The sequence below is a fragment of the Seriola aureovittata genome, chromosome 20, assembly GCF_021018895.1.
Source record: "Seriola aureovittata isolate HTS-2021-v1 ecotype China chromosome 20, ASM2101889v1, whole genome shotgun sequence".
Taxonomy (NCBI): domain Eukaryota; kingdom Metazoa; phylum Chordata; class Actinopteri; order Carangiformes; family Carangidae; genus Seriola; species Seriola aureovittata.
The window spans coordinates 14,080,988-14,107,317 of NC_079383.1; the positions used below are offsets into that span (position 1 = coordinate 14,080,988).

General features: G+C 41.3%; 2 protein-coding genes across 4 annotated transcripts; one reads left to right on the forward strand and one right to left on the reverse strand.

Moving 5' to 3' along the window:
* Window positions 1-59: 59 nt before the first annotated feature.
* On the reverse strand, window positions 60-13,048 carry ccdc191 (coiled-coil domain containing 191). Its single transcript, XM_056364830.1, has 17 exons — window positions 12,803-13,048; window positions 12,107-12,145; window positions 11,596-11,731; window positions 11,322-11,474; window positions 10,085-10,263; window positions 9,724-9,947; window positions 8,388-8,532; window positions 8,092-8,282; window positions 7,640-7,889; window positions 6,630-7,051; window positions 4,512-4,603; window positions 4,099-4,181; window positions 3,858-3,959; window positions 3,530-3,673; window positions 2,321-2,473; window positions 1,774-1,928; window positions 60-201 (listed from the first exon to the last, which is right to left on the reverse strand). Exons 1-17 carry the CDS (start codon window positions 12,875-12,877, stop codon window positions 60-62), a joined length of 2,685 nt encoding a protein of 894 aa, XP_056220805.1. The 5' UTR covers window positions 12,878-13,048.
* Window positions 13,049-13,378: 330 nt separating this feature from the next.
* On the forward strand, window positions 13,379-25,919 carry qtrt2 (queuine tRNA-ribosyltransferase accessory subunit 2). 3 transcript variants are annotated; one of them, XM_056364956.1, is made up of 9 exons: window positions 13,379-13,570; window positions 13,660-13,885; window positions 13,985-14,040; window positions 15,736-15,812; window positions 16,723-16,932; window positions 18,868-19,067; window positions 21,391-21,560; window positions 24,786-24,903; window positions 25,039-25,919. In XM_056364956.1, the coding sequence occupies exons 2-9, from the start codon at window positions 13,668-13,670 to the stop codon at window positions 25,289-25,291; spliced, it is 1,302 nt and encodes a 433-aa protein (XP_056220931.1). In that variant the 5' UTR covers window positions 13,379-13,570; window positions 13,660-13,667; the 3' UTR covers window positions 25,292-25,919. The 3 variants fall into 3 exon arrangements, with proteins under 3 accessions (XP_056220931.1, XP_056220930.1, XP_056220932.1); XM_056364955.1 differs by having other exon boundaries at window positions 13,379-13,885; XM_056364957.1 differs by having other exon boundaries at window positions 13,380-13,885; window positions 21,391-21,542.
* The last annotated feature ends 411 nt before the right edge of the window (window positions 25,920-26,330 follow it).

Sequence of the window (26,330 nt, forward strand, 5' to 3'; positions counted from 1 at the left end):
TTGAATGTTTGTGTGTCATCTGTGGGTTTCTCCTACAGTGACACTTTCTCCCAGAGGCTTTACAGTGGATGGGAGCAGAAATCAGACAGAACCTCAGTCACTTTCCGTCCCAGCTTCTCCCGCCGCTCCTCCCTCTCTCTTTCCTTGCGCAGCAGACGTGGAAGCTGCCTCCAGGCCAGGAAACATCGCTGGAACACCCGTCTAAAGTGCAGGCAGATGGAGGGACAGACGGGAACAGAGCAAGTGAGCAATAAGAAACTGAATTATGTCGACCTCTGAGATTACAACACCTAATGAGCTTTCACATGATGGCAGCTGGGCAGCCGGTGGGAATTCATCTGCAGGCTGTGGTCATTTAGCCAACCTCACCTTAGAAGCTGAAGTTCATCAACATTCACATTGTGTGGCAATAGCAGTCAAATCATTAAGTTAGACCAATGCTACAGCAAATCATTCATTTTGCCCACAATGGGGAAACAACACCACATAGTAGCGTTAAGCATAATATAAGCACAAGTAATTGTTGATTTAAAATTAATATTCTGCAGAAAAGAAACATTGCAAAACAGTTTCAATGCAAATTAGAAACGTTCTAAGGAGTTACCAAATTTTTTAGCTTGTCAGTCAACCACTCTGCTCCAGACTGAAATATCTCAACATCTATGCGATGGATCGCAGTGAAGAATCCTCTGACTTTTCATCCAGTCTGAGGTTGACAGTTGGGATTTGGATTAACAACTTTTGGATGATCGCTATGAAAGTTTCTACAGATATTAAAGATCCTTGGAGGATACATCCTAATGACTTTGTTGATCTCCTTATTTTTTATTTGGCGCCATCATCAGGTCAAAATTTCAACTTTTCCAATACTCTGGTTTTTTAAAAGTTTCCTTGCAGAACTATTGACATTGGCATCAGCCTTTTTTATACTTTGCATTTGGTGCTAATTAGCAAATGTTAGCATGCTCTTACGCCAAACTAAGATGGCGGACATTGTAAACCTTATCCTTGCTAAAGCTCAGCATTTTAGCATTGTTATTGAGGGGATGTTAGCGTGCTGAAGTTAGCATTTAGCACGAAGCACCACTGTGCATAAATACAGCCTCACAAAGCTGATAGCATAGCAACAGACTCCTAGTGTTGTTAGAACCATGTGTTACTTGTAGCCACTAAATTAATTGAGTATGCGATAGCCTGGAAAAGAATTATTGCTGGAAATACAGTACATTGTTACCTGAGGTCAGGAACACTGAGTCCAGAACCACTCTGCTATGCAAACTAATTTGGCCATATTGAGGTTTCTACCTGAGCAGCAAAACTGACTCCATTAATCATAATACAAAGACAGTTACAGCTAACAGCAGATATGCACTTTACTGAAGTCCAGGAGAAGATGGTGTAATTTTTAATCAAATGCACAGGCACTAATAGTAAAAAAAAAAAAGGACAAGAAATGTGCCAATGCCCAACCTTTGTCATAATCTGCAGTACTTATAAATCAGGCTCACAGTTATTATAGGTCTTAAAAGTCTTAAACCTTTCGTAAAATAGGCGTTAGAAAATCTTCACATTAAAATTAACGTTTATGTCTTAAAGGCCTTCAAAGCACTGCAGTTTCCCAGTGCATCGGTCTGATATTACATTCCAACTTGTAATTAAAGTTTTTACAAGCTGTTAAATTTAATATCACACCCAGTTAGTTGGTAGGGTTACCGGGTGAACACACTGCAGCATCCATACAGTGAACATATGGCAAAGTCACGGGTAGCAGACCTGTTACTATGCTCCTGAGCCAGCTCCTGACGGTCCCACTCCACCAGCCTCTCCTGGGTCACATGGTCCAGCAGTGCCAGCAGAAACCTCCTCAGAGTGTGTTTGCGGTAGAAACGCTCAGCCCGCTCCTCCTGAATCATTCGCCAGTCCTTCAGCTGAACCAGACAACACTCACTTAGAGATAAGGATATTTTAAATGCACTTACGTGTAGTAAAATGCAAATGATTTACCTGCCTTACTCAAAGCTGGAAAATGCTGCAAATTGTTGTTCAACACATCTCTCAGCAGTTAAAATCACAAGACAACAATTGCAAGATACTAAGTAACCTGAAGTGATGAGGATGGCACTAACTTAAACAAAACATTAAGTAAAGACTGGGTAAAACATAACTGAGTGGAAGAGGAGATTATAAAAAGGTGTTGCTGTAAGTCACTGGCAGATGATGAGGAGACTGGAATCCTGATTGAGCAACTGTGTGTGTGTGTGTGTGTGTGTGTGTGTGTGTGTGTGTGTGTGTGTGTGTGTGTGTGTGTGTGTGTACACACTCTTTTCCAGCAGCTTAAGCTCCTCCGAAGCACAAAGTGCTGGTGCAGTTGGTCAGCAGAAGCTTCTTTCTCAGACAGGGACTCTCTTGCTGATTGCTGCCAGCCTAGCGTGCACCGCCTCAGGAGGAAGAGATTGTGATGACTCTGGGCCAGCTGGCGGGGATTGAAAAGAAAAGCACAGATCGCAGATGCACACTGATGAATGCGTCCACATTCAGTCATATGTGCCAGGTAGAAATAATGGGGTAATATGAAATGATGAAGAGCAAAAACAAGGCTTATATCCTGCTTTGAAACATGTATGCACAAGGTTTTATGCAGTTTCTGTGATGCCGTGCAAAGGCAATGTTCAGAAGATGAAATGACAATATTGTTGAGGGGATGCAGCTGGAAAGATGTGGTGAGTATTTGTGTGTATTGTAGCTTCGTCTTTGGCTTGAGGTGTTTAATTTTGCTACAGAGTGAGTATTTGGCTCATTGCTCACAATCATTCTATTAAATGTGTTAGAGTGGGTTGCCTATGGATACACAGCATGTGGTTTGTGGTACTTTATTATAATAATAATAATAATAATAATGAACTTTATATAGCACTTCTGAACATCAAACTTACAATGTGCTTCACAACCAGGGATGTTTACAGCACCAATAGACAGATATTGATGAAATTAAATGATAATTAAATTCCTAATAACAAGGATAATGAATACAAAAATTAAATAAATACATACATGATTGACAGTAAAGGCAAAATACACAAATATGAGTCAAGATTGTGAAGATTTGAATTACAAAAAGCCTTTAATAGACTGAAGCCTACGGACATATTGCCTTAATACCAGCTAGCAGATGCTAATGCAGTGTTATATGTGCTCTTTTTCAAAGCAAGTCCATGTCCGGGGAAGCTTTCTATTATTCAAATTCATGACATGTACCTGGACTAGGGGTTTTTATGCCACATTTAACTCTGGATGTCAATTTCTTTTTCGCCTTTGCTTTTTGTAATTCTGTTCCAAGAATGTGTGATGATGAAACGCCTTAAGCCTTTCTTGCACAGTTTTCAGTTTAAATAAGATTTTCAGTATGCTCTTCGCAGTCAAGAGCACCTTCTGGGTTCATAATAAGTTGAGTTGGAGGACTGCGGGCGGGTTGAGTTTCTCAGGGGAAATACTCTGTGTGCTGCTGCAGTGGACACGACAGGTGATTTACCTGTATGTTGGCTTGTCCGAGCTGAATGAGGCGTTTCCATGGTGCCAGGCCTCTCCGTAGCAACAAGGTTCTGTGGTAGTGCTGACGGGCCAGTTTTAGGAGCTCCTGTTGCCTTTTCAGTTGCCTCTGTTTTTCCTCTTCCCTCTGCGCACACAACGAAGGTGACATTGTTTTAATATTCTGCAAGGTGTCACAAGAGTGCTGTCCTACTCAGTCACTGACTCAAAAATATGAATCAGAATACATGAAGCAGTCGTCTGCTCAGACTGCTTCACGTATTCTGCCTCATATTTTTGTGAATGTCCATAAAATATGAAACACATCTCACCTCTCTTTGCAGCCTTTTCTCCTCCTTCCTCTTTTCTGCAGCTTTGCGTCTGTCCTCCTCCTCCTCCCTCTGTCTCAGCTCCTCAGCGGCTTTCATCTCAGCCTGGAAAAGTTGGGTCCTTTGGTTAAATTTGTTGGGGTTTTTTTTTGTTTTTTTTTTAACACGGTGTCAGACAATTACAGCCTGCTACAGTCTTACAAAGCAGTTTGGTGATCCAGAACAGGACTTCCCAATCTCTCACCAGCTTTTCCTCCTCCTTCTTCCTCTTGAGCTCCTCGATTTCCTTTCTTCGCTCTGTGCGTTGACGTGCGCGGGCCTCCATGGCTTCACAGAGAGGGAGGAGAGGGGTCACTGGAGCACAAGGTATTCTTCTACAATAGTCTCAGGAGTGTGTCGCATGTGCATGTTTATGTATGCCTCACTCTTAATATTCTTAACACATAACCAGATGTTAAGGTAAGCAGTGTTATTGTTGAAGGACCATACACCTATAAGGCTTTTATATCTACATGTGTGACTCAAGGTTATCCAATTTTCTTGATAGAGGAGCCACAATTGGATGATTGATGCACCTGCTATGTATGTTTCTATGTATATGTGAGTTTGAGTGTGTAAGCTATTAATCTTATAGAGTGAAGGAACTTGCAGACTGACCCGTGATGATTGGATGGGGGCATGTCTGGTGTGTGACAGCTTTCCTCAGAGGTGTAGACTGACTGTCAGGTTCTCCGGTAAGTCTGAGTGCCCTGCAACAGTAACAATCACGGTCAGCAGCACAAAAAACAAAGACCCGTCATCTCCCTGTCTGTTCACTCACATCTTCTTGATCCTTTTTATTCAGACAGGCAATCGACTGAAGGCAAACTCAGCCGACATGCATCAGATTGTCCGTAAAATCTAAATGAATTTCAATGAAGTGCAGAACTTCTTTTGCTTATACTCGTAAGGACATTTTGAAACTCTGTCCAAGGATCTAGACTTCTTTGAAAACATATTTCATCTTTTGTTACATAAATATATAATTATATAAGCCCTGAATGTACAAGATTCTTTTGTAATTGATCTGCTTCTTTGTATCTAATCCTGTGTGACTTGTATTTAACAAGAAAAGCTATTAACGGATAATACCGAAGGTTATCAGTTGTGTAAAAAAATAAAAACAAAAAAAACCCTTTTCAACCCATGCTTATCCACTGAGGTGACCGCAGACAAAAACCTGCAAACTTGTTCTGCCATTATTCTCCACTGTAGAGAGAGAAGTGAGCTAGGTGATTATTCATCACCCTGACAGAGTTTCAGAGCTAATAGCACATTTGTGGACTGTGGAGTTAGTGAGACTTTCTAACTTATAATGCACTGTCAAGGGGTTTGCAGTGAGAAACGGCTGAACAGCAGACCAGGCTTCCACTTACATACTGTATATACACGTACTGTACTTGTTCGATTGACTACATAATTCTAAACAGCACTAAAGGCATAAAACGCAATGTTCGATCATGTGAAAAGGCCAGTTCTCTCCCTTTTCCTTAGCGTCTGGTGTGCATAATATTTTTCTACTGTTGTCGCTCTGCCTCTGTGATGTTGGTGCATAACCAGCTCCTTGTAACAGTGAGGGACAGAGCACTGTTAGGTTGTGGGAAGAAGGGTGAAACTGTTTTGTAGTAAAAGATTAGGGTTACATTTAAAATTGGTACATTTCTGGAGAGCGTGTGTATGATTGTTGGTAGCAACTGAGAAATCTTAAATCATTGCTGTTTTGGTGTACTGTACTATTTTAATGCGTCTACCCACCTACCTCTGTCTATCTCACCCTATACTTTCCTGACAGCTGGTATATTTCAGTTAGGTACAGCTGAGAAAGTAACTGGTCAATGGTATAGAAAGGCTTGAAAATAATTCTATTATTTATGAGAAAAAAAAGTGGAAAGGGAAAAGTTTAAAAAATACATATGAAAGAAAAAGCATCTATAAAAATGTGTCTATGAATGATGTTGTGACAATTTAAAAGACATAGTTTGTGAAACGTTGTTGTGAGGATGCATATTTTGTGCTTTTTGATTCAGTTAACCTCCCTTTATATGGGGTGGCCCACAGCAGAACTACAAATACATATTTATCTACATAATTTCTAACCTTTTACTATGGCATTATTTTTTGTATTTGTGTTCGCTGTATTTCACTGTAAGAGTAAACATACAAAGATCAGGTGGCCAAAGATTCATTATGACTATAAATCTACTTTCATACACACTGTGGCCAAATCTTAAATTCTTCAATTTTAAATAGTAGCCTAGTGTTCGACAGTGTCTTTTCAAACACATTTTCAAGTTTGACTAAAATATACAGAACAGTTTATAATAATTACAACAGTAAAGCTCACAGTACAAGAAATCTCACATTCTCATCTTCTCTAAATTATTGTCAAATAACTTATTTCTCCATACTGTCGTCCAAAATGAACAGGAAGTCTAGAAAAATTGATATTTTAACATTTCCATTTCCGTGACAGCTGGGCAGAATCCATCTACTGATGAAGACTGTGTGGTATGATTGAGAGCTCCAGAACAGCTACCAAATGGACCTTAAGGTGAGGTTGTTTTGTCAACTGCTGTTTCCAAGGCCAAGGACAAAGTGTGAAGCATTAATTATTGTTGCTGCAAATTACTTTCAACATTCAGGAGACTGTGCACACAGATACAAGTGAGTTAATTTAAACCCGTGTGGCTTTGAATACAATACACTCACACCCAGAGCCTGGATGCCTTACATTACCTCTGCTGTGTGCGGTCACAGTTGTTGCTCTTTGGTCTGGAGTCTCCTCCTGTTGATAGCTGTGAGAGCTGTGCATTTTTCTTTATCTCCTGCTCCAAACCCACCATGCTCTGCTCCTCTTTCAGCCGTGCAATTTTCTCTTGCTGCTCCTTCAACAGCCTCCGTTGCTGTGTGATGATCTGCTGCTGGGCGGCGTGTCTGTTCTCAAACCTGCTGCCAGGTGACACTGTGCTTTTTGAACGGGTGAAGCCACCTCCCTCACCTCCCTGCCGCGCATCGTGGAGCTCAGCAGCAGTCAGTGCCACGTGCCTTCGGGTCACCTGCCACGGCTGAGTGGGCCGGGCCACTGAACCCACAGGCGTCTTATCCTGATGTACTGCAGGGGTGTCAGGGGCTAAAGTTCTCGACCTGTGGTGATCTTCCTACAGTGAATAAAATAGAACACAGAAGAAGATGTTCAATTATACATGACTAAGTCAAAGACTGACCTTAGGCCTAGGTTTACCAGGAGCTTAAGGGGGTAGCACAGATCTCAGGGCAATTGTATCTATATATCCTGATATACAAGCAACAAGTACAGCCCCTTTATTGACCTCTCGACCATGAATTCCTGCAACTCCTGCTCCGTTTCCTGTGTCCCTCGAGCTCTGTTCCACTGTCCTACATCGCTTATTTTCTTATTTCTCTCTTTTTTCCATCTGCTCTATTGCCTCCTTATCCTCTATATTTACACTGCTCCTTCTTTTCCTGCTCACTCACTCTCAAGAGTTGTGAATATTTCAGCAGGAAAGTTTTTCTCCCTGGCTGATGTGCTGAAAAAAGTTCAGGTCATCTCATGCAAAGAAAAAATTTTTTGTTCAGTTTAGTTCCCAAACTTGTTTATTGCCTTAGTAATTAGAAATTTAGCATCACCTGATAATAGACCTGATTTTTAAGTCATGACTTCACTCACCTTGAGTCACTTGTAAAACCTGTGATGATATGAGGAATTCAGTGAGTGCACCTCTCACCTTCTCTGTGGTCTCTGGTTGGTCAGATGCCTCAGGTGGGGCCATTACTGGCTGAGAAGCGGGGGTTTCTGTGGCCTTCAGTTTGCCTGTTGATGCAACATTGATTAAAGCGGCCATCCTGCGGCGGGTTTCCTGCTGCTGGGCCAAGAGCTCTCGTTGTTCCCTCTCCATCCGACACCATAGCTGCCACTCATTAAGACATCGCCGCAGCAACCGCCTTCTGTCACTCTCCGCAGCCAGCTTGCATTGTCTGGAGCAGGTAACAGATGTGACTTTATTCTTTAATGTCAGTTGTTGCTTGGTCAGGGTAACAGGATATATTTTTATTTATAAGCGAGTGTCCTAAAGGTACATAGGTAGTAATTTACATTGTATGATTTGTGGTAAAAGGCAGGATTCATACAATGACAGGTTAACAGGACCTTTCAACATTTATTTTCTTTGGTTCTTGCCTGTTTTCAGTTCGCAGGTCTTCCTCTGTTCTTTTCACCTCTCGCTGCTTTTGTTCTGCCCACACCACGGTTCGCCATGCTCGCCATGCTCTCAGTTGCCTCTTCCAGTCACAGAGGGCCATGGCCTTACCCATACGTAGCCTACGGTCCAACACGACTGAATACCAGCCAGAGAAATGCCTCTGCAAACACTAATAGATTCACACAAATGTAGGCGCATAAGGTACTGTGAACGTTGTTACATTTCCTTTACCAAACTGCAAATAGACTCACGCACACATGGTACAAATACCAACCTTGAGGTTGCTCATGTGACCCATGGTTTGAATTTTCTGTTCTTTAAACAGTCGCACTGTGTCCCGCTGATGCTGTTTTGAAGGAAGCGTTGGAGCTGACTGGAGGCTCCTGGCTGCCCTCTGCCCTTCCACTCTCTCCCTTTCCCTGTGGAATAAACATACAGCAACTACTTAACTTACCAGGGCCCCAAGACAAATACAGATATTCCCAAACATTACACTGAAAATGTGTGAATTTTAAGTTCTTTGTCTGTAAAAATAGAGATTGTACATTACAACTCACTAACTCACTGGAATATACCCATTTTCTTCATTTTGATTCCAAACGTCTGTTTAGTTTTCATATAATATAACTTTAGTTCCCTCCAAACTTGTAGCTACAAACCTTTTTGTGGCCATAATATAAAAATAACAATTCATCAATAACAGTACCTTGAATGACGACTAAAAATTTGTGTCTTAAAAACTACAAAGTGAATTTTAAACCAGTCTTTTCACATTCCAACAATCCCAGAAACCATGGGGCAAAGAATAATCAATTTTTATTTCATACTTAACATACAGTATAAACCTAAAACATTTTAATTTGTGAAATGAGGTTTATGATCAGATACAAAATACTTTCAAAACTAATGACATTTCCATCAGTTTCAGCTGTACTATGTGTTTAGTGCTAGTTAGGAAATGTTAGCATGCTAACACACCAAATTAAGATGGTGAACGTTACACCTGCCAAACGTCAACATGTTAGCATGCTAGCATAGCTACAGTTTTTTTATTCCAAATTTGAGAATATTTTTCTTTGTATAATATCTTCATGTCAGTTTGCATTGCATAGCAAATAGTTTTTAATTTACAGGCACTTTGGACGTCATCGCCACTTATAATCCAATGTACCCACATCCACCTTTCCCATTATTTCTCCAAGAGGGATGCTAGTTTTGAAGTACTTGAAGTACGTTTTTGAACTCTTGTTGCATCTAAATGAAAAAATATCATTATTAATATGATTCTTAGTTGCAGTATTATAAATCTGAAGGTCTCATTTATTTCACTGTGGTGGCAACCTTTGCTCACTTTCAACACAGGATGTAAAAGTTACTACTTACAGTTGTGAGACAAGGAGGTTTTGGCCAGTAAATGTACACATAGTGAGAGATGGTTACACAACAGTGTCATCATGCTAGCCAGGGGCTTATGTACCCTCCGCAGGGACACTTTCACAGGCTTACTTGTCAACAAGTTACCATTGATCCATTCTACCCACTATAAGAAGGTGGAGGAGGATTGTTGTAACCCCTTCAGCAGAGGTCATCGTTTGCTGTGGAGACCATACCTCTGTCTAACCAGCTGTTCAAGGCCTCTCCTCTCCTCCATCTGTCGTCGCAGTCGCACCATCTCCTGCTGTATCATCTCCTCCTGCCTACGTGCCTTCTGCTTCCTCCTAGTCTCCTCCTCTCGCTCCCTCTTCTTCGCCTCTTGCCTGGCACCCCGCCAAGCCTCCTTCTCTCTCTGCTGCTGCTGCCTTTCAGCTTCACGCTGGGCCCGATTCTCTCGCACCTTTGGTGGCAATCAGTAGATCAATTAGTGTAATTGAGAACACAACTTGTGTGCCCATCGTTCCAGCTGATTCGCTCAGCACTACTCACAGTGACAGTTTTCCAAACAACAGTATTCACATGTCTTTGGTCACATACCTGCTGGTGTCGTGCTTCCATGGTGATGACCGGGTCTCTGAACTTCTTCCTTGTTTGTCCAACATCCAGCGCCAGCTCCTCCATCATCCCCGAGTCCAACACCTCTTGCTCCATCAGGTCTTGTAGGAAGCTGTTAACAGCGCTGTGCTCTTCTTCCTCAGCCAGGCGGTTGTAGAGCTCTAAGTATATTTGCACAAGTGAGTATGAAAAAGTATTATATCACATTTATTTTAAAGTTTTTAAAGGACTGTATGGATGATTTTATATATTTTATCCAATAAACTTGAAATCATTTGTACTTGAAACGCACTGCTGACTGCTTTGCAAAACAAGTTTTTAGATTGATTTGCTTCTCTCCAGGCAGTCACTGGTTTCAGTTCATTTCACTGTGATGTGAAAATCAATGTGCAAAGACTACACACGTTCTTATGTTTGGTAATCTATTACAGTAATCATTTAATTAGCCCTGGCTATTATATATATTGTGTTTTCAACTCTATTGTATTGCAGTTGAAATAATGAATTGTTTTTAAAACATTTGGAAGTTACTTGCTGAAAATCATTGCATTCACAAGTTATGTTGAAAGAATATGAAACCCAAAATAGGAAGAGACAGGACATTTTGAAAAGAAAAAAACTGGTAGCCTCTTGGTTTAAAAAAACTGCCGTTTTTGCAGTCAACTCTTAAAGTCTTAAATTTCTTTGAAGGCAGTGATGTAAAGTATACATAAATGATTAGTAGTGAATGATTTAAAAAGTGAAAAAGCACTGGTATGATCTTCAACTCCATCAAGTAAATGACAGTAGTTGTAAGTACATGGCAGGTGGTGTCGTATGTTTAATTTAGTTGAACCTCAAGGGAGTGGGTCATTCAAAAATGAAAATGCATTTGTTGAAATGTTGATACAATGTTGAAATTATCTGGGTTGGAGGGTTGGAGTTACAGGTCTAACTCACTGTGTGTTGGTAGTCCTGCAAACCTTAACTGAGCCTGAAGTCAGTGTGCCAAGATAATGAGAGAATCTTTGGGGTGACTTATTCCTTTTCTGGTGTTCTGCTCCAACCCTTCAAGTAGAGCCTTTAACTATAATCTTTATCTTCTCCATGAATCCTATTACATTATGGCTATTGATGTTGAATGTAAACATCCTGATTCCCATTTTAGCCAACACAGTCAATTTGAATTGGTTACAGTAATGAGCCTCAAGTTTGCTGGTAACGCTGGTAATTTTCTTACCATCAAAGTTGTTGTAGTTCAGGGTGGTAGGCTGAGAACTAGCCGGTGCAGTAGGGCTTCTCCTCTCAGCGGAGCACATTAGATCATCTTCCTCCTCCATCTCTAGCTCCAACCGCAACTTACTGCTCAGCCAATCACCAAGAAGAGCCTGAGCTGCAAGGATTTACAACCCAAATGTCATTGTTCAACCTGATGCTGCAGAGGCTTAACTCTCTATTACTTCTCTAGAGAGGCCTCTATTCATTTTTTTTTTCTTTTTTACTGGCTGACCTACCTTCACTGTAAGCGTCATCATGATCTTTTAACTGCTCAGTGCTTTGCAACGGTACAGCTAGGCTGCTGGTTCCTGAATGAGGTTTCTTGTTGGAGAAGACTTGAGATACAGCAAACTCGGAAGCCATCTCCACTCGCTGAGGAGAGGGAAATGGACAAATAGACGTTGTCCAAAAACCAAAACATGTTCAATTTACAATGATACAAAAACTTGCATCACCCATGCAAGTGTTGGTATGCTTACACCTCATTGATTATATAGTTAAGGGTCCCTGGGTTTTTATCCATGCTATTTTGAAACAATGAAAATGGCATTGACAAATATTATTTAAACTATGTTACATCAAAAACCAAAAGCCACTTGTCTGTTCTATTTAATATGGAATAGAGAATAGTGGCTGCCAATTACTTTTGTCAGTTACAACTTTGTAAAATTTGAAAATTGTGTTTTTTCTGTTGTAAGTGAAAGGATACCAAACCTTTCAGGGTGCACCAACACACGTTATTCTCACCTTCCTCCATTGATCAATATCGCCATTCTGCACATGCTTCTGTTATTGAAAGAAAAATAATTTAAGTGTAAGTAACATAAATGTAAGATACTGTTAGTAAGAGAGCTCATGTGGAAATGCTGGTCTCATGGTCACCTTTGCCTGCTTGAAAATACCTAGACAAGCTCAGAGACCTTACTGCAGGCGTAGTTTGCAAATTGAGGGCTGAGCCAATGCCTGATGTCTGAGGATTATTTCCCAGGTGAGCTTAGCCATTGCCTTAAATCAGCAGATTACCTCAAAATCATTTCCCAGTCATCCAAAAGTCTGTGCTTTATGAGCAGTGATTCAGCTATCTCTGTCTCTCTCTGTCTCCCTGCAGGCATGTGATTATCTAAGAAAGGCATTCTGCATGACATTTCTAGACTGCCCCCTGAAACAAGCCATGAGTCCATATGGTATTAACAGTGATGTGCGTCCTCTTCATTCATAACTCCAATAGGGCACTTTTCATCATTCTGCTTTACTACTCTCAGGGATTTGATAATCCTGAGGAAATGGTCTGAAAAGTGAAAATAGACTGAAAAAATATTTTATGTTTTCCCTATTGAGTGCTGAGGTGAGCAGTACCTTGGACTTATTATCAAGAATAGGCAGCCATAGTTTAATATCTGTGTAGACCTCTCGGTTTAGCATCAATCGGAAGGATAAACTTACCGTGACTGCAGATGCTTTACTCTTGCCGAAGCTCCTCCACCTAAACAGGTGCGGATTATGACTTGGGAATGTCATTATAGTTACATATACCTCGGATATTATAATCTGTTCCTAACAATCATTACAGTATCTATTACTAACAGCATACACCAACCATACAGGCCTACTATTTTAAACGTACATTCACAAAGTGTTTCGGGAGTTACTAAAAAGCGACACGGCAAAACTGTATACACAACTGCAATCACTTTGAACGGCACAGGATTGTGGGTAATGTAGTAGCTGAACCGTCTTTCTTGGCAAATTGTCGCACAAACGAAGCATTTCAGGACTACAGGTCCCAATAACGTTGTTTGTAGATCAGGCGTCTCTCCGGTAACCATAACAACCGCGTTCGCCTTCACAAATAAAGCAAAAAACAGTTTAAACGGTAAAGGAAAATATGAAATAAAGATTAAAGTATCGAACAGAAATATTTTCAAGTCATGTTTGTTTATATAGCATATTACCACGTATGAGTGTTTTGTTAGAAAAAGGAGACGCGACGCTATTTTGTACTTTTCTACGTGTCGCTGTAGCCGGTGATGACGACATATTTCCGCGACCTGTAGTTCCTGTCGGGCTGTGTCTTTTAATGTTAAAACTAGAGATGCCCTTAAACTAAAAAGGTATATAGTTAAAACCAGCACCACTGGGTTTTCTTAAATTGCGCCATTTAACAGCAATAAACATCTCAACTCGATGAACGTTTGCAAGAAGTCGTAACACGTGAGTGAAAGGCTAGTTAGCTTCGTCGCTAATTCACGTGCTCTTTTACTACAGTCTGTAGCTACAATAGTGACCCATTTTAACTGCAGCTGCTCGTATGGCTGGCAGCAGGATTAAACTGGAGCTGTCTCGGGTGGTTCAGGGAAGAAGTCGGCTGGGTGTCTTGAAGGGACTCGGCAGGACGGGACAGCATTCCTTGGAGGTCCCGGGGTGTCTGCTGTACACACACTTTGGCACAGTCCCCCACCTCACTCAGGACACGCTGCACACCCTGAGCAACCTCTCCTCTGTCACTCAGGTCACTCTGTCCAATATGTAAGTTAAACTCACTCATACACTTACACACACAAACACACACACACACACTGAACTTTTCCTGAGATCTAACTTGCATCTCCATCATTTTCCCTCTAGAGCAGAACACCAGGAGGTGTTGGAGGAATTTAAGGATGGATTCAAGAAGTTTGCAGGTACTTCAGTCACATTTTGTTTTTACATATTTTCCTCTTCATAGAGTAATCAGGAATAGACATACAGTAAGTGAAGAGGATTCGTGTATCAAGCAGAGCAAGCAGCTTGGATTAGACCGTTATGGTGACACCCAGTGCAAAGTATTTAGATTTATTCAGCAGTGATTAAAGATTAGAAGCTTTGTAACTAACTGAAAATCATGAAGGGTTGTATTGATATCAGTGCAATATAGCCCCATTTACAATGTCAATCTAAGTAGGCGTATTAAAAACCATTCAGAAGTGTCTAAACATTGTCTTTCATTTGTAACAAAACAATATTTATAACCCATAATCAATTCTAACCTGAAACAACATGTAAGAGTCCTTAGTAGAGATGGGCTAAAAATATAGCAGATTTCAGGCAAACACTCAGACAAACCCAGTAGGCACTTAACCAGGAGAACTACTCTGGTGCCCCTGGAAATCTCACTTTCTACAATATGGGACCTATAATAGATTTTTTTATGTTTTGATTGGAAGTTCCTTCTTGACCTCATCAACAACACTTGACAATAGTAAAAAAACACGGTGTTTTTATGAACATGTTTTATTGTTTTTAAAAGAGAAAACTTGTTGGATTGGGATCTGTATTAGCACACATCAAGTTGTGATTTTGGAAATGAAAAAGTGTTATTAAAAATCCCTTGCAGCAGTTTGTGAATACACCCACACATTTCACACTTTTTTTCTCTTCTCTTTAATTGACCGTCCGATAGGTTTCGATGATGAAAACTATTGCAGTTGAAATGTGCTGTGTTCAGCCTTTGATTGAACTGCTTTTGGTAATCGCTGAATACACATCTGTCTTTCACACTGTCAGAACAGCAAGTAAAGTGTGATTTGAACAGCTCTTCTCCAAGGCAAAGATTAGGATACTTGAGAGGAGGAAAGTGTTGGGTTGTTTAACTGTTTTGAATTACTGTTGTTCCTGTTCTGCTCCACTGTTGTTGTCATTTAACCCTCTGCATTAATCATTTTCAAATAACAACCACATCAGAGGAACCTCTGCCAGGCTCAAAATCCTGTACTGGTGTGACTATTTGATTGACGTAAATGTCACTCTGAAGAGCCCAGAGTCTACGAACATTATTTCCATTGGCTAAATTGGAAAACCTGGAGAAAATTGCAGTGCTTCTAAATATACAGTATGTTGAGTTCAATATTGAAAAGCTGATTAACTGCATGAGCCTGACTAATATTTATATAAATGCCCCAGAAGAGTGACCTCATTCGGCTGTGTTGTACAACAGGAGATGTGGTACTAAGCTTTACCCTGCCTCAGGTAACCAAATTTGAAATTAGAAATGTAATCACTATAGCGTCACTTGGTAGCTGTCAGGGGATTACTACAGTGTTGTCTCTAAAGTGCCAGAAGGGGAAAGTAGTGATTGGATAATTAGAAATAATAACCGCATTTGTTGCTATTAGGCCTTTTGTTTTCTCTCATTTTGATCTTGTGCAGCAGCTGGGTTTGCTGATAAGGCCACACCTCATCCCTTCTCTCCAGACTCACAGTTGTTACAAAAACATGTAGTAATGACACATCTCACTCCGTCACCTTGCTTTGTGTTTGGCCTTCGCTGACTGGATCTCTCTGCCAGGTTTAGTTCTCTGTGAGTGATACGTGTTGATTTTGGGTTTTATTCTCTGCAGGTCTTCATGATACTGTGTTGTACTGCTCGCTTCACGACCCTGCAGCCCCCTGCCCGCCGGGTTATACCACTAACAAGGTGAGATTGGGATTTTGCCCAAAGCAACAATTTAGGATTCCACTTATTAGCGTTTTTGCTGAGGGTTAGATGAGAAGACTGACACCACTCTCATAGCTGTGTGGTAAATATGTAACTAGAGCCACTTAACTTACTGTTGCTTAGCATAAAGACTGGAAACAGGTGGAAACAGCGAACCTGGTGACAAAAGGTAACAAAATCTTCCAGCCTCCAAACTGAAGTGGGAAAGAAGTTGTGGCTTTACAGGGGGTTACGTGTAGCGCTATTCTTTGACTCGCAACCAGCAGAGAGTCACTTCTCCCGTCTAAGAGATTGGTATCAATCTTCTCATATAACTCTCAAGAAGAAAGATAAGATTTCAAATGACTTAAACTGTCTGAGGATAACATTATCTCTGATTGTCCATTGCAAGTAAATGTCCATAAATTTGCTTGAAAATAACAGAAAAACCCTCTCCTTATAAATTAAGAACTTCCCCAAGCATTATCAAATTATTCAGTTTTCCTCAGTATCAAGGCAATCCTGTGATAGTTGTCCGTACATCCATAGCTACATTTCAATCAGGAATTCCTAATAGTTAATTCAGCACGCCTTTTAATGCTGCTAATTTGGCAAAATGTAAACGCATATAGTCTAAAAACACAGAGCTCAAGTTGTAGCCCACAGCTAGCTTACTGAAATCTTGGCAACATTATGCTTAATGCTCCCATCCTCCATTACATTATATTTACTGACAGCACTAGGTCTGCAAAGGGGCTTGAGGAGGGGTAATGTTTGGGGGGTGTTGTAGTCATCTCACCTTTGTCTGGGAGGGTGTCAGACTTAAAAAACTCCAGTCTTAGTTTAAATGAAGCCAAAGCTGCTGTTTTCACTGAAACAAGTAAAAATGTGCTCCCCCGGTCGTTATTAGACGGTGTCAGTGTGGGGCAGCGGTGGGCGGATAGAGCTGACTGTGGCCAAGTTCATGGCTCTCCAGAAGACCGTGCGGCCAGACTGGTACCAGAGCATGGCAGACGGAGAGACGTGGCACAGCAACACCTCTCGTAAACGGGTTCGAAAGTCTGTGGATCGAACTCTTGCCCACTTGGACGAGTGTCTGCTGGTGCACCAAAACTCACAGGTAACCACACATTGAACAGTTACTAAACACACACCGCCGTTCTCTTACATTGCAGACAGGGCTGTAAACTAACGGTCGCCACTCGCCAAATGCGACTAAAATATTCCCCTGGCGACTTAATTTTGGAGGGCTACATGCCATGGGGCAGGTAAGTGTTTGTCACAATATAGCAAAACATTGCTGCGATAAAATGCCTAGACATTTTTGGAGGTGCACGTTGACGGACGCAGAGGCTCTGTTTCGGGGGTTCACGTCGACGCAGAGGCTCTGCGTCGTGACGGCGTCGACTTGACGCAGTAGTATAAATCAGCCTCCACGCGTCACCACCAGCCCGCGCAGTGTTGTTCCGGCGCAGCAATGTGGAGGCACATACCCGGTGTGAGTGACCCAAAAAGAAAGAGTATAGAGGAGAAAGCAGCGCACCAATTAATTTGTGGTTGGCAATAAAACGATGAAACTCGAGACCATCCGAGAGCACGAAGGAAGAAAAATGTCACGCTGTTTGCAAATCAGTGTCTCGGGCTCAGTCCGAGCATCTCTTCACTCAACCTGCCGTGACTGCTCTGACGTCTTTATCAGAAGAGACCAAAGATCATGCACTGATCCACTTTGTTCTTTTCTATTTTTTTTTTTTATTTTCCTTGAATTTTGTTATTATCATTTGTTATCAGAACAGGAGGTTAACTGGTACTGGCACTGCCCATGTTCGCAATGTTTTGAATATTCAAAATATTAAAAATGTATTTTGAATAATATTTTGGTCTCTTTCCTAATATATATATCGCTATATAATACTGTTATCTCAATGAAAAGTACTGAAACAGATGTATATGTAACAAAAAGAGGCAATTTATTACTTGGCCGGTAAAAAATTTACTTGGCCGGTAGATTTTTTCATCTACCGGTCCCCTTGGCAGGTGAGCCAAAAAGTTAGTTTACAGCCCTGATTGCAGAGCTCCGTAAGCTCTATTTTGTCTGTATCAGTCATGCACGGCATGAGTGCAGAAGACAAGGATTGATGTTTGGTAATTGTGTTGTCGCAGAGGCTGCTGTGCAGCTGTGCTATGGCTGGAAACACAGTGAGATTAGGAGGAATACATTATCAGTGGGCACATACATTATATGTGGGTGTATAAGGGCTCAGTATCAGGCATGACAAATGAAATCACCTGTTTTTCTTTCTTTTAAATCCAGTGTAGCACTACTTCATTTCATGATCGAAGGAGCAGAGTGAAAAGGATCCATATGAAGGGTGCAGGAGATGGAGAATTGCCATAACTAATACATATGACACCTTTACTGAGTTATCCTTCAGAGGAGATAACATATTTTTAACTGTATTGTTCTTATCCTTGGTGATTCACAAATTCATTCATTTTTTGTTTGCAAGAGTCTGCAAGTGCTAGAGTTGTGTGTGTCCTTCGAACATGTTTTTATGTGATTTTGTGTTTTTTCACTACCTGTATATCTTTGTGTAAAGCTGCGTTTATGTGCATTTTTGTTGCGTACTATAACCAAAATTTCCCCTGGGACAATTAATGGAAAATGTAGAATAATGTTGAGCAAAGAGCCAAACAGAGCTGACTGTGTACTGCAGGTAATTCCTGTCATCAACATTGTACGGAGTGAGCTGCTTGATTGCTCCCGAGGTCCACTCCCCACCCCCGAGTGTGTCTTTCCTCCTCGTGATGTGCACTCAGCTTCATGTCGAGTCATCAAAATCCAGATCTCTGGCAAGAATAAAACCTTTTATATTTTTGCACTTGAGGAAAAAATCACCTTCCACCTCCCTGCAAACTTTGTCCTGCACAGTGTTCATTCATGGGTTTCAGCAGAAATGTTTCCTCTTTCTCCTTCTATGTCTTGTCATTCTTTCTATCTAGCAGGAAATCTTTCTGTCAGCTGCTTTATCACCAACCTGTCTGTCATCGCCAGGAGTTACAGGGAGTGGAGGTGTTCGGCGTGGTGGAGGGAGGAGACATCCTGGAAGAGAGGGTGCGCTCGGCCAGGGAGACAGCCAAAAGGCCCGTGGCAGGATTCTGCCTGGACGGCCTCCAGACGGGCTCCATGGACCAGGCCCTGAGGACCCAGCTCATCGCTGCCATGACCAAAGAGCTGCCCGAAGACAAACCCAGGTCAGTGCTCCTCATGAGAAAGGTGTATATTGATTAGTGTTGAAAAGGGATTGTTTTCCCATCAGTCTTCTCCAGTGTTTAATTGAAAAGTTGTCACTAATGACAATAAATCAACTACAACCAAACAAAAAAAGAAGAGTGGACAAACAGACCGTACCCTGTTTTTCTCTCTTATTCCTTATCAGTTTAAAATGAGCCTGTAGTTACAAGCACAGGACAATAAAAACAAAGGCAAAAATCCATCAGTTAGACAAACATAACATTTACAGGACTGCTGCTGACAGCTGAGGACAGACATGAGACAAGTTTTAAAAAAAAAAAAATTTGAACACAACAATAGGGTTTATAAAGAGCCAAGTTAACTTCAAAAATCCACACTTCACTGCAGGTCCATGAAAAGTCGGTGTTCCACCACTGATATCAGGTGATCCAACTACTATACTAAGGAGTGCAGGTGTCTTCTTACAGACAGAGATGTATCAATTAATGCATTTACTCTATAACAAAAATATCCCTCTGTTTTAAAGTGATTATTTTCTTGATTAATTGCTTTTTTTTTTTGAAACATCATATTTATTTTGTGTTGATCACCTAATTGATTAATTCATTGCTTGTTTCATCTTTACTGTAAAATGACAGCAACAGATTCTGCATATTTTTGATTTCCTAATAACCCAAAACAATACAATACATAGATCAATAAGCTCTTCATTCATTTGATTTCCTTTCATTTTTATAGAATTACCAAACCAGTGCAGCAGTGTGGTTTAAAGTGCAGTGATTAATACTGTTATGGCTGTTTATGTGCAAAACAATGTGATTCAGAGACTGAGTGGGCCCAGTTGGTGGGTCCTGCTCAATCAATTAATTATCCTGCTTGATTGATTACAAGTGAAAACCCAGCAGTTCTGCTGCGCTCCCCGAACCCCTCCACAGTCTGTCAACAGTCATTATCTCAGCTCGACCTTAAAGGATTATATCTGTGTCAGTCTGTTTCACAACTATCCATGTTTAGTTTATATTTCTCCAAGAATTCTGAACTGTGCGCTGATTTGTAAGTTAATTCACATTTCGTTATTTTAAAATTACAACATTCATAATATCGAACTTAAATTGAAACTAACAAATGTTCTGGCTATCAAAAAAAAAAAGACTGTAGAGCATCATATTTAAAGGATTATTTTGTGGTAGAGATTAAAACAATCGCACATAAATTGTTTCACTTTCACAATTGTAGTCGGGTGCTTTCTTCCATTTTACATCATTAATTCAATTAGAGTTGAAAACAATAAGTCAATTAGCAGGAAGTTGAGCTGCAGCTATTTTTATAATCCATTAATTCCATTCCATCCATTAATTAATTTTTCAAGAAAACTCCAATCATTCAATCAATCAAATAAAGACTTCATCTTGTAGTGATAAGTGTCTATAAGATGCTGCCACAGTCCATCACTTATCTGGCATTTTAGATAAGTAAAACAATGGATTTAATAAGTGTAAAAACAAAGGATAGATTAATCTAATGAAATTATTGTTAGTTGCAGCCTCTTTCATTAAGATTAAAACACTTGCACATATGGACATAATTATAAAACAAACTTTGAGATATCTAGCTCTGTCAATTTTAAATCTCATCAAAGATGTTTGGCGCATTGTGAAGTAATAGATTGCTTCTTTTGAAGACATTGCAAACAGCCCGAATAACTAGTTTGACTACACTCACAAAATATAGTCGTCTTTAAATACACAAAGACAAACTCAGCCACGATGGTTGTTGGTTCTCCCAACTAAATCACCCTCTCAGAGCCCCCCCCCCCCCCGGACACTGTTCTACATGAACACTCCTGCCCTGGCGGTGATGGAGGAGCTCCGGTCGTGGCTCTGAGTTTGAGAGAGAGGACTTGTGAGGAGCGGTCATCTGTATCCAGGAGCTTGCTGTGAGCTTCCTCAAGTCTGCTTGTGAACGGGCTCATCTCAAATACCGCGGGACACCGTCTCTGCTGGTTGTTCCGGCTGTTAGGAGTTGCTGCTTCCTACTGGAAAGCGGAGTGTAGTCGTTATCGAATGTCAAGTCGGGCTTGACATTGACGCCTGCAGACAAAGAATCAGTTAACTGAAACCCCAGGAAGCATAAAAACACAAGGGTGCACACGTTGTGATAAGAGAAGAGAAAGGCTACTGTTGTTTGTGCAGGCCTGCTGTCCAGCAATAATATTGTGTTGCATTAAAGTTTAGGATTTATTTCATTATTAACACATTGCTCAGCTTCCTCCTTCCGTTCTTGTGTTCGTTTGTTGACTGTGTGTTTGTGTGCGACTCTCAGGCTGCTGCAGGGTGTAGGACGACCTGATGAGGTGCTGGCCTGCGCCGAGGCTGGTGTGGACCTGTTTGAGAGTTTCTTCCCGTTCCAGGTGACGGAGCGAGGCTGCGCTCTTTGTTTCAGCTTCGACATCTCACCGGACCCGGAGCGCGCAGGTAGAGCGTCCCCTGCAGGTGTGGTGAAAAGCTGTGCTGAAGAGTAGTGACTTTTTGATTTCAAGTCACAGTTTTGTTGTGAATTATTTCATTTCCATTGCCTTTCTCTTGTACTCGTACTTCATGCATACATATTTGAAAACATATAAGGAGGTGTAGCTCTGGCCTGTTAACTTTCAGCTGCTCTAACATTCCCATTTAAGTTGCATCAGCCCCACTCCCCCCATTATAAATCAATATATAATTCATACCCTGCAGTGGCCAGATTTCTTCTTGAAGAACAGCTCTCTTGTTCTCTCTCTGGCACACACCTATGTAAATGTCATTGTATTTTCAGACAGATTTACATCAAAGCACACATAGGTTTAACTCCAAATTTTAAAGGGGACAAAGGAAGAAAAAGGGCTGAAATGACATTTTGAAATTTAGCAGCACTTCCTTTCTTATTTTCACAGTTTCCCTCTTGTCAAACCAAACGACCTTTCAGGTAAAGAAAACCTTGCCTAAAGCCACAAAATGTCTTCTTAAAACGCAGGAGTGATGAAGGATATTACCCCAACAAGATGGAAAACACTGGCATTTCTCGTTAGGAGCTTGCAATATCTGCCTTGAGCAAACTGACCTGTCACTGTGTAATTTGGGAGTTTGGGTAGGGGGTCTCTCTCACGAGGTAATAATGAAACCTGAATGAAACCTGATGATGGTTGGAAATATGATTCCTCTTACCATGATCATTTGCTTCGTATCGTTTCTGTGCGTAGTAGAGTTCTGGCCAAAGAAATGAGAGAAGATTTCTTGGTGTAAATATGCTGAAATGTAATGATCACACAAGTGTGGATGTTACACAGCTCGGTACACGCACTGCTTTAATGTTTTTGATGATACAGTAATAGTTAACTGATAAAAGCATTGACCGACTGTTTATCTCTATAGCCAGAGCCTGTGATGTTGAGATCCTGGATCATATGCAAACATAAAGGGCGTTCGTCTCATAGCAGAGAATTTTCTCAAATCACAGCATCATTAATCAGGCTTCAGAAAATGAACGACCCTTTGCTTTTTTTTTTTTCCTCTCCAAATTGAGTGGCTGAAGTGTGATTGCTGTGTGAGCCAGTTCTCACATAATTAATGGGAAAAGAAGTTTGTGTCTGTGTGCATGTGGTGGTCATGTCACCCGGCAGATCGGGGATTTATTTTGCATTAAAATCAGGAATAGATCTGATTGCTAGTGAAATTATGTGTGTTTGTTTGTTCGTGTGTAGTGGCTGGTGTGTATTATCTAGCCCCAGGTCAGCTGAAATAATTGGGTGGGGAGAAAATCAGCCGGTGAAATGAAATCAATGGCGTGTCTCATAGCAGCTCCTGTAAGGTAACAATTAAGTCCGGGGCCCGTCGTTCCGATTGTTGTCCCAGGTGGAAAGCGAAAGAAGTGTTATGACAAGAGCTGTGGGAAAAGCACGGACTTGGCCCGCCACGGACTTTTGTGCTTCATTAAAAAGTTGCGTTAAACTGGTCTGACAGACGGAGTGAAGTTTGGAATCAGGCAGCATCAAGTGTCAGGCAGCACTAATCGATTCTGCACAGGGAGCGTAATGGAGTTCAGTGGAGGTGGGAGCAGTGATGGTGTCAAACCTGAAGAGAAATTCTAAATCCCCTCTCAGCCAATTACAAGGCCCCGTGGGAGATAGTGTGTGTGTGTGTGTGTGTGTGTGTGTGTGTGTGTGTGTGGGGGGGGGGGGGGGCAGTTAAGGTCCTTTTTGACACAGCAGTCCATATGCTAATTCACTCCTCTTTCCTTCCTTCCTTCCTTTTCTTCTCACCCTCTCCAAGTTTTCCTCTGTCACCCGCTTCCTTTCTCCATTTTTTTTTTTAGAACTTCCTCCTTTCAACATTCAGTCTCTCTTTCCTCCCCTGACTACACTTCATCCACCAACTCTCTCGAACAGAGATAAAACACATTAACTACATATTTGATCAACATTGAATCTGACTTTGTGACATTAGATACATTATTGTGGCATAGAAATGCAAATTGTGGAGGAAAAACAGGATTTATATTTTGTAAAAGTAGAAAACAGGTAAAAACCAAACTGCTGAGATAGCACTCTGGCTAGTTACGCCTAGGAGGAAAGATAGCCTCAGCTAAAGCTAATTTAGACAAAACAACACCAGACGAACTAGTCCTGCTACAAGAGAATTAGCCTAGCTTAGCAGAAAAACAGGAAGTACGGTCTCTACAGTCTCTGACCCTAATGAAATTCAAATGACATGAGGTGGTTAAGCTATCTTCAAATCAGATAGATGGATGGATAGATAGATAGATAGATACCTTATTCATCCCCTTGGGGAAATTCACAATTAATGTATTATATAGCTCAAGAAAGTTGAAGATGAAACAAGAACACGTTTTGTTTGTGGATGTTTTTCAGTCTAAAAGGCATGTGATTGAGGTTTATAATTATCCGTTTCATACTTTTGCAAAATTGCCTTTAAACTTAAAACCCTTTCTTCTCAGCCTCAGTGTCTGTATTTATGGCTCTCTGCCTTTGGAAAGTAGAATTGCTCTTGAGCACAACTTACTTCTCCCTCCTTTACATCTTATTAGCTTTGGTCAAGGCTCGTTTTTTCCCCTTTCATTCTCATGCTTATCAACCCGTCCTTGAGCTCCATACCGACCCCCCCTCCATAATAATTTCCCTTTTCTGCTTTGTTTATACACTTTGTTGCTCCCTGCTTCACCCGTTTCAGTTTCCGCTAAACCCATTTTCCTCTATTGTTGCCTTTTTAATCTCTGTTTGATCATTTGCATCGCCACAGACCACTTTCTTCCTTTTTCCCTTCTCCTTCTCTATTTCATCCTCCTTGCATCCCTTGTGTCTGTAACTGGCCAGACAGCTTGGTGTGTCCTCCTGTCAACAACAGCCTCCTGATAAAAGACTGCTCTAGTTACTTTTCTCCATTCTAGTTAGATTATGTGAAGTCAACTTGCAGTGAACATACATCTGTATAAAACCGGCGTCGGTAGTCGAACATAGTCACAAGTAATTATATCATGGCAGTGGAGATAACATGGGACACAGCGGCGTGTAATAGGGGTCAAGCTATAGTTTTTATGGCCGTTTGATTTATGACAGAGCGCCGCAGTTGTGTATATAGGGACTTATTTTCTGCTAAAGGATGAGATTACAGCGTGGAGAGTTTGTAGTGTGCCGGGATTAATGAGATGTATGTATGTTGTTGCAGTGCTGGAGCTGAACGATGATGAAAAGTGCACAGCAGGCGAGACGCAGGCGAATGGAGATGTTACGCTTGATGATCAAACCCAGATGACATCCTTTGAAATCAATCTGAAAGACAAGAGGTTTGTAGCACGCTTTTTAAGACCACAAAGGGTTTTATAAGCAGCATCGCTTTCATGTATCTGTTAAACACTCGATATACATCTACGGTGCCTGTTTATGAATTGTACTTTAAATTGCTTTGAACCTCTGTCTAGGTACCAGGACGACTTCAGGCCCCTGGTGGGGGGGTGTGGCTGCTACTGCTGTCAGAACCACCAGAGGGCATACCTGCACCACCTGCTGGTGACCAATGAGCTGCTGGCCGGAGTCCTGCTCATGATCCACAACACAGCCCACTATAACGGCTTCTTCAGCGCCCTGAGAGAGGCTATTGCCAACGATAAACTGGATCTCCTAAAGAGACGGGTACTTGGGGAGAGAGTTGGGCAGACAGAGAGAAAGGAATAAGACGGACAAATCAGAAAGATAGCAGAGGGATTGATCTTGCTCCTCCTCCGAAGGATTACTGGACTGACTTTCCAAAGGCAATGAAAACTCTTCCCAGTGCAGTTAGAGGATGAACTTTGATGCTGCAGAGTCCTTGACACTGAGTCACTCATATATATTGCTAAAGTCATGTCTCTCCAGCATGTTCAAAAGCGGGGGATTGAAAGAGAAAAGAGGAGCAGATAAAATGATGTTGGGATGTTGATTTCTGTGCCTTTTAGCTTTGTGTCCTAGTTTCACATCAGGAGGACCGCTCCTGTTAAGCTTGTGTATTGATCTGAGCAGATAGGGTCAGGTGTCTGAAGAGGGAAAGGAGCTGGATAAGAAGTCAAGAGGAATTTGCATAAAAAAATAAAGAAAGAAATGTGAGGATGGATGGTGGTGGACTATCGACTATGACCGACTCCCTGTGTTCCTCCTGCTGTGGCCTGATTGCAGGTCAGCAGATGACTAATGTCCTCTGGACTCATTGACACAGCAGCATGGACCAGAGGGAGAACCAGCCAGGGTGACCAGGGACAAAAAATTACCAAAATAGATCATGCTTTTCTGCTTTTATACATTAAAAAGTCATGTGTCATTTAAGTTATTCTTGAGGCTTTGTTTTGCTTTTTGTTTATTTCATACTTTATCGGTCTGTTCTCATCAAGCCTTTGTCATTCTCCATGAATAATTTTTAATGTTTCGCTTGGATATCTCTAAATGCTTCTCGCACACATTTAGATCGACTTCATGTGGTTTTCAACTTGACTGACGTATCAGCATGTACGATGAGATTGTGCATCGCATTAAACTCGTCCATATGCGGCTTGGGCGGCTGTTGTCTCTCTCGTGGGTTTCAGCGAGGTTAACTGAAGGTTTGAGCTGACAGCTTCACCATTCCTGCTGCTGGGAAAGGATAAAGATCAGATAAAGATACAGGTCCCTTCTGCCTCCCATGCAGCGATGGAGGAAGGCTTTTTGAAGGTGAGGGGATATAATTGACTGCTAGACCGTGCAG

What these genes read in the sequence shown, in the direction of transcription:
- qtrt2 (XM_056364955.1), top strand. Translation starts at nt 13,668, where the DNA reads ATGGCTGGCAGCAGGATTAAACTGGAGCTGTCTCGGGTGGTTCAGGGA. An exon ending in CGGGTTATACCACTAACAAG is followed by an intron (nt 15,813 to 16,722) that starts GTGAGATTGGGA and finishes GGTCGTTATTAG; the next exon opens with ACGGTGTCAGTGTGGGGCAG. An exon ending in AGGTAGAGCGTCCCCTGCAG is followed by an intron (nt 21,561 to 24,785) that starts GTGTGGTGAAAA and finishes ATGTTGTTGCAG; the next exon opens with TGCTGGAGCTGAACGATGAT.
- ccdc191 (XM_056364830.1), bottom strand. Translation starts at nt 12,877, where the DNA reads ATGACATTCCCAAGTCATAATCCGCACCTGTTTAGGTGGAGGAGCTTC. An exon ending in TGGAAGCACGACACCAGCAG is followed by an intron (nt 9,948 to 10,084) that starts GTATGTGACCAA and finishes TTGCCACCAAAG; the next exon opens with GTGCGAGAGAATCGGGCCCA. An exon ending in GCTCAGGAGCATAGTAACAG is followed by an intron (nt 202 to 1,773) that starts GTCTGCTACCCG and finishes CCTGCACTTTAG; the next exon opens with ACGGGTGTTCCAGCGATGTT.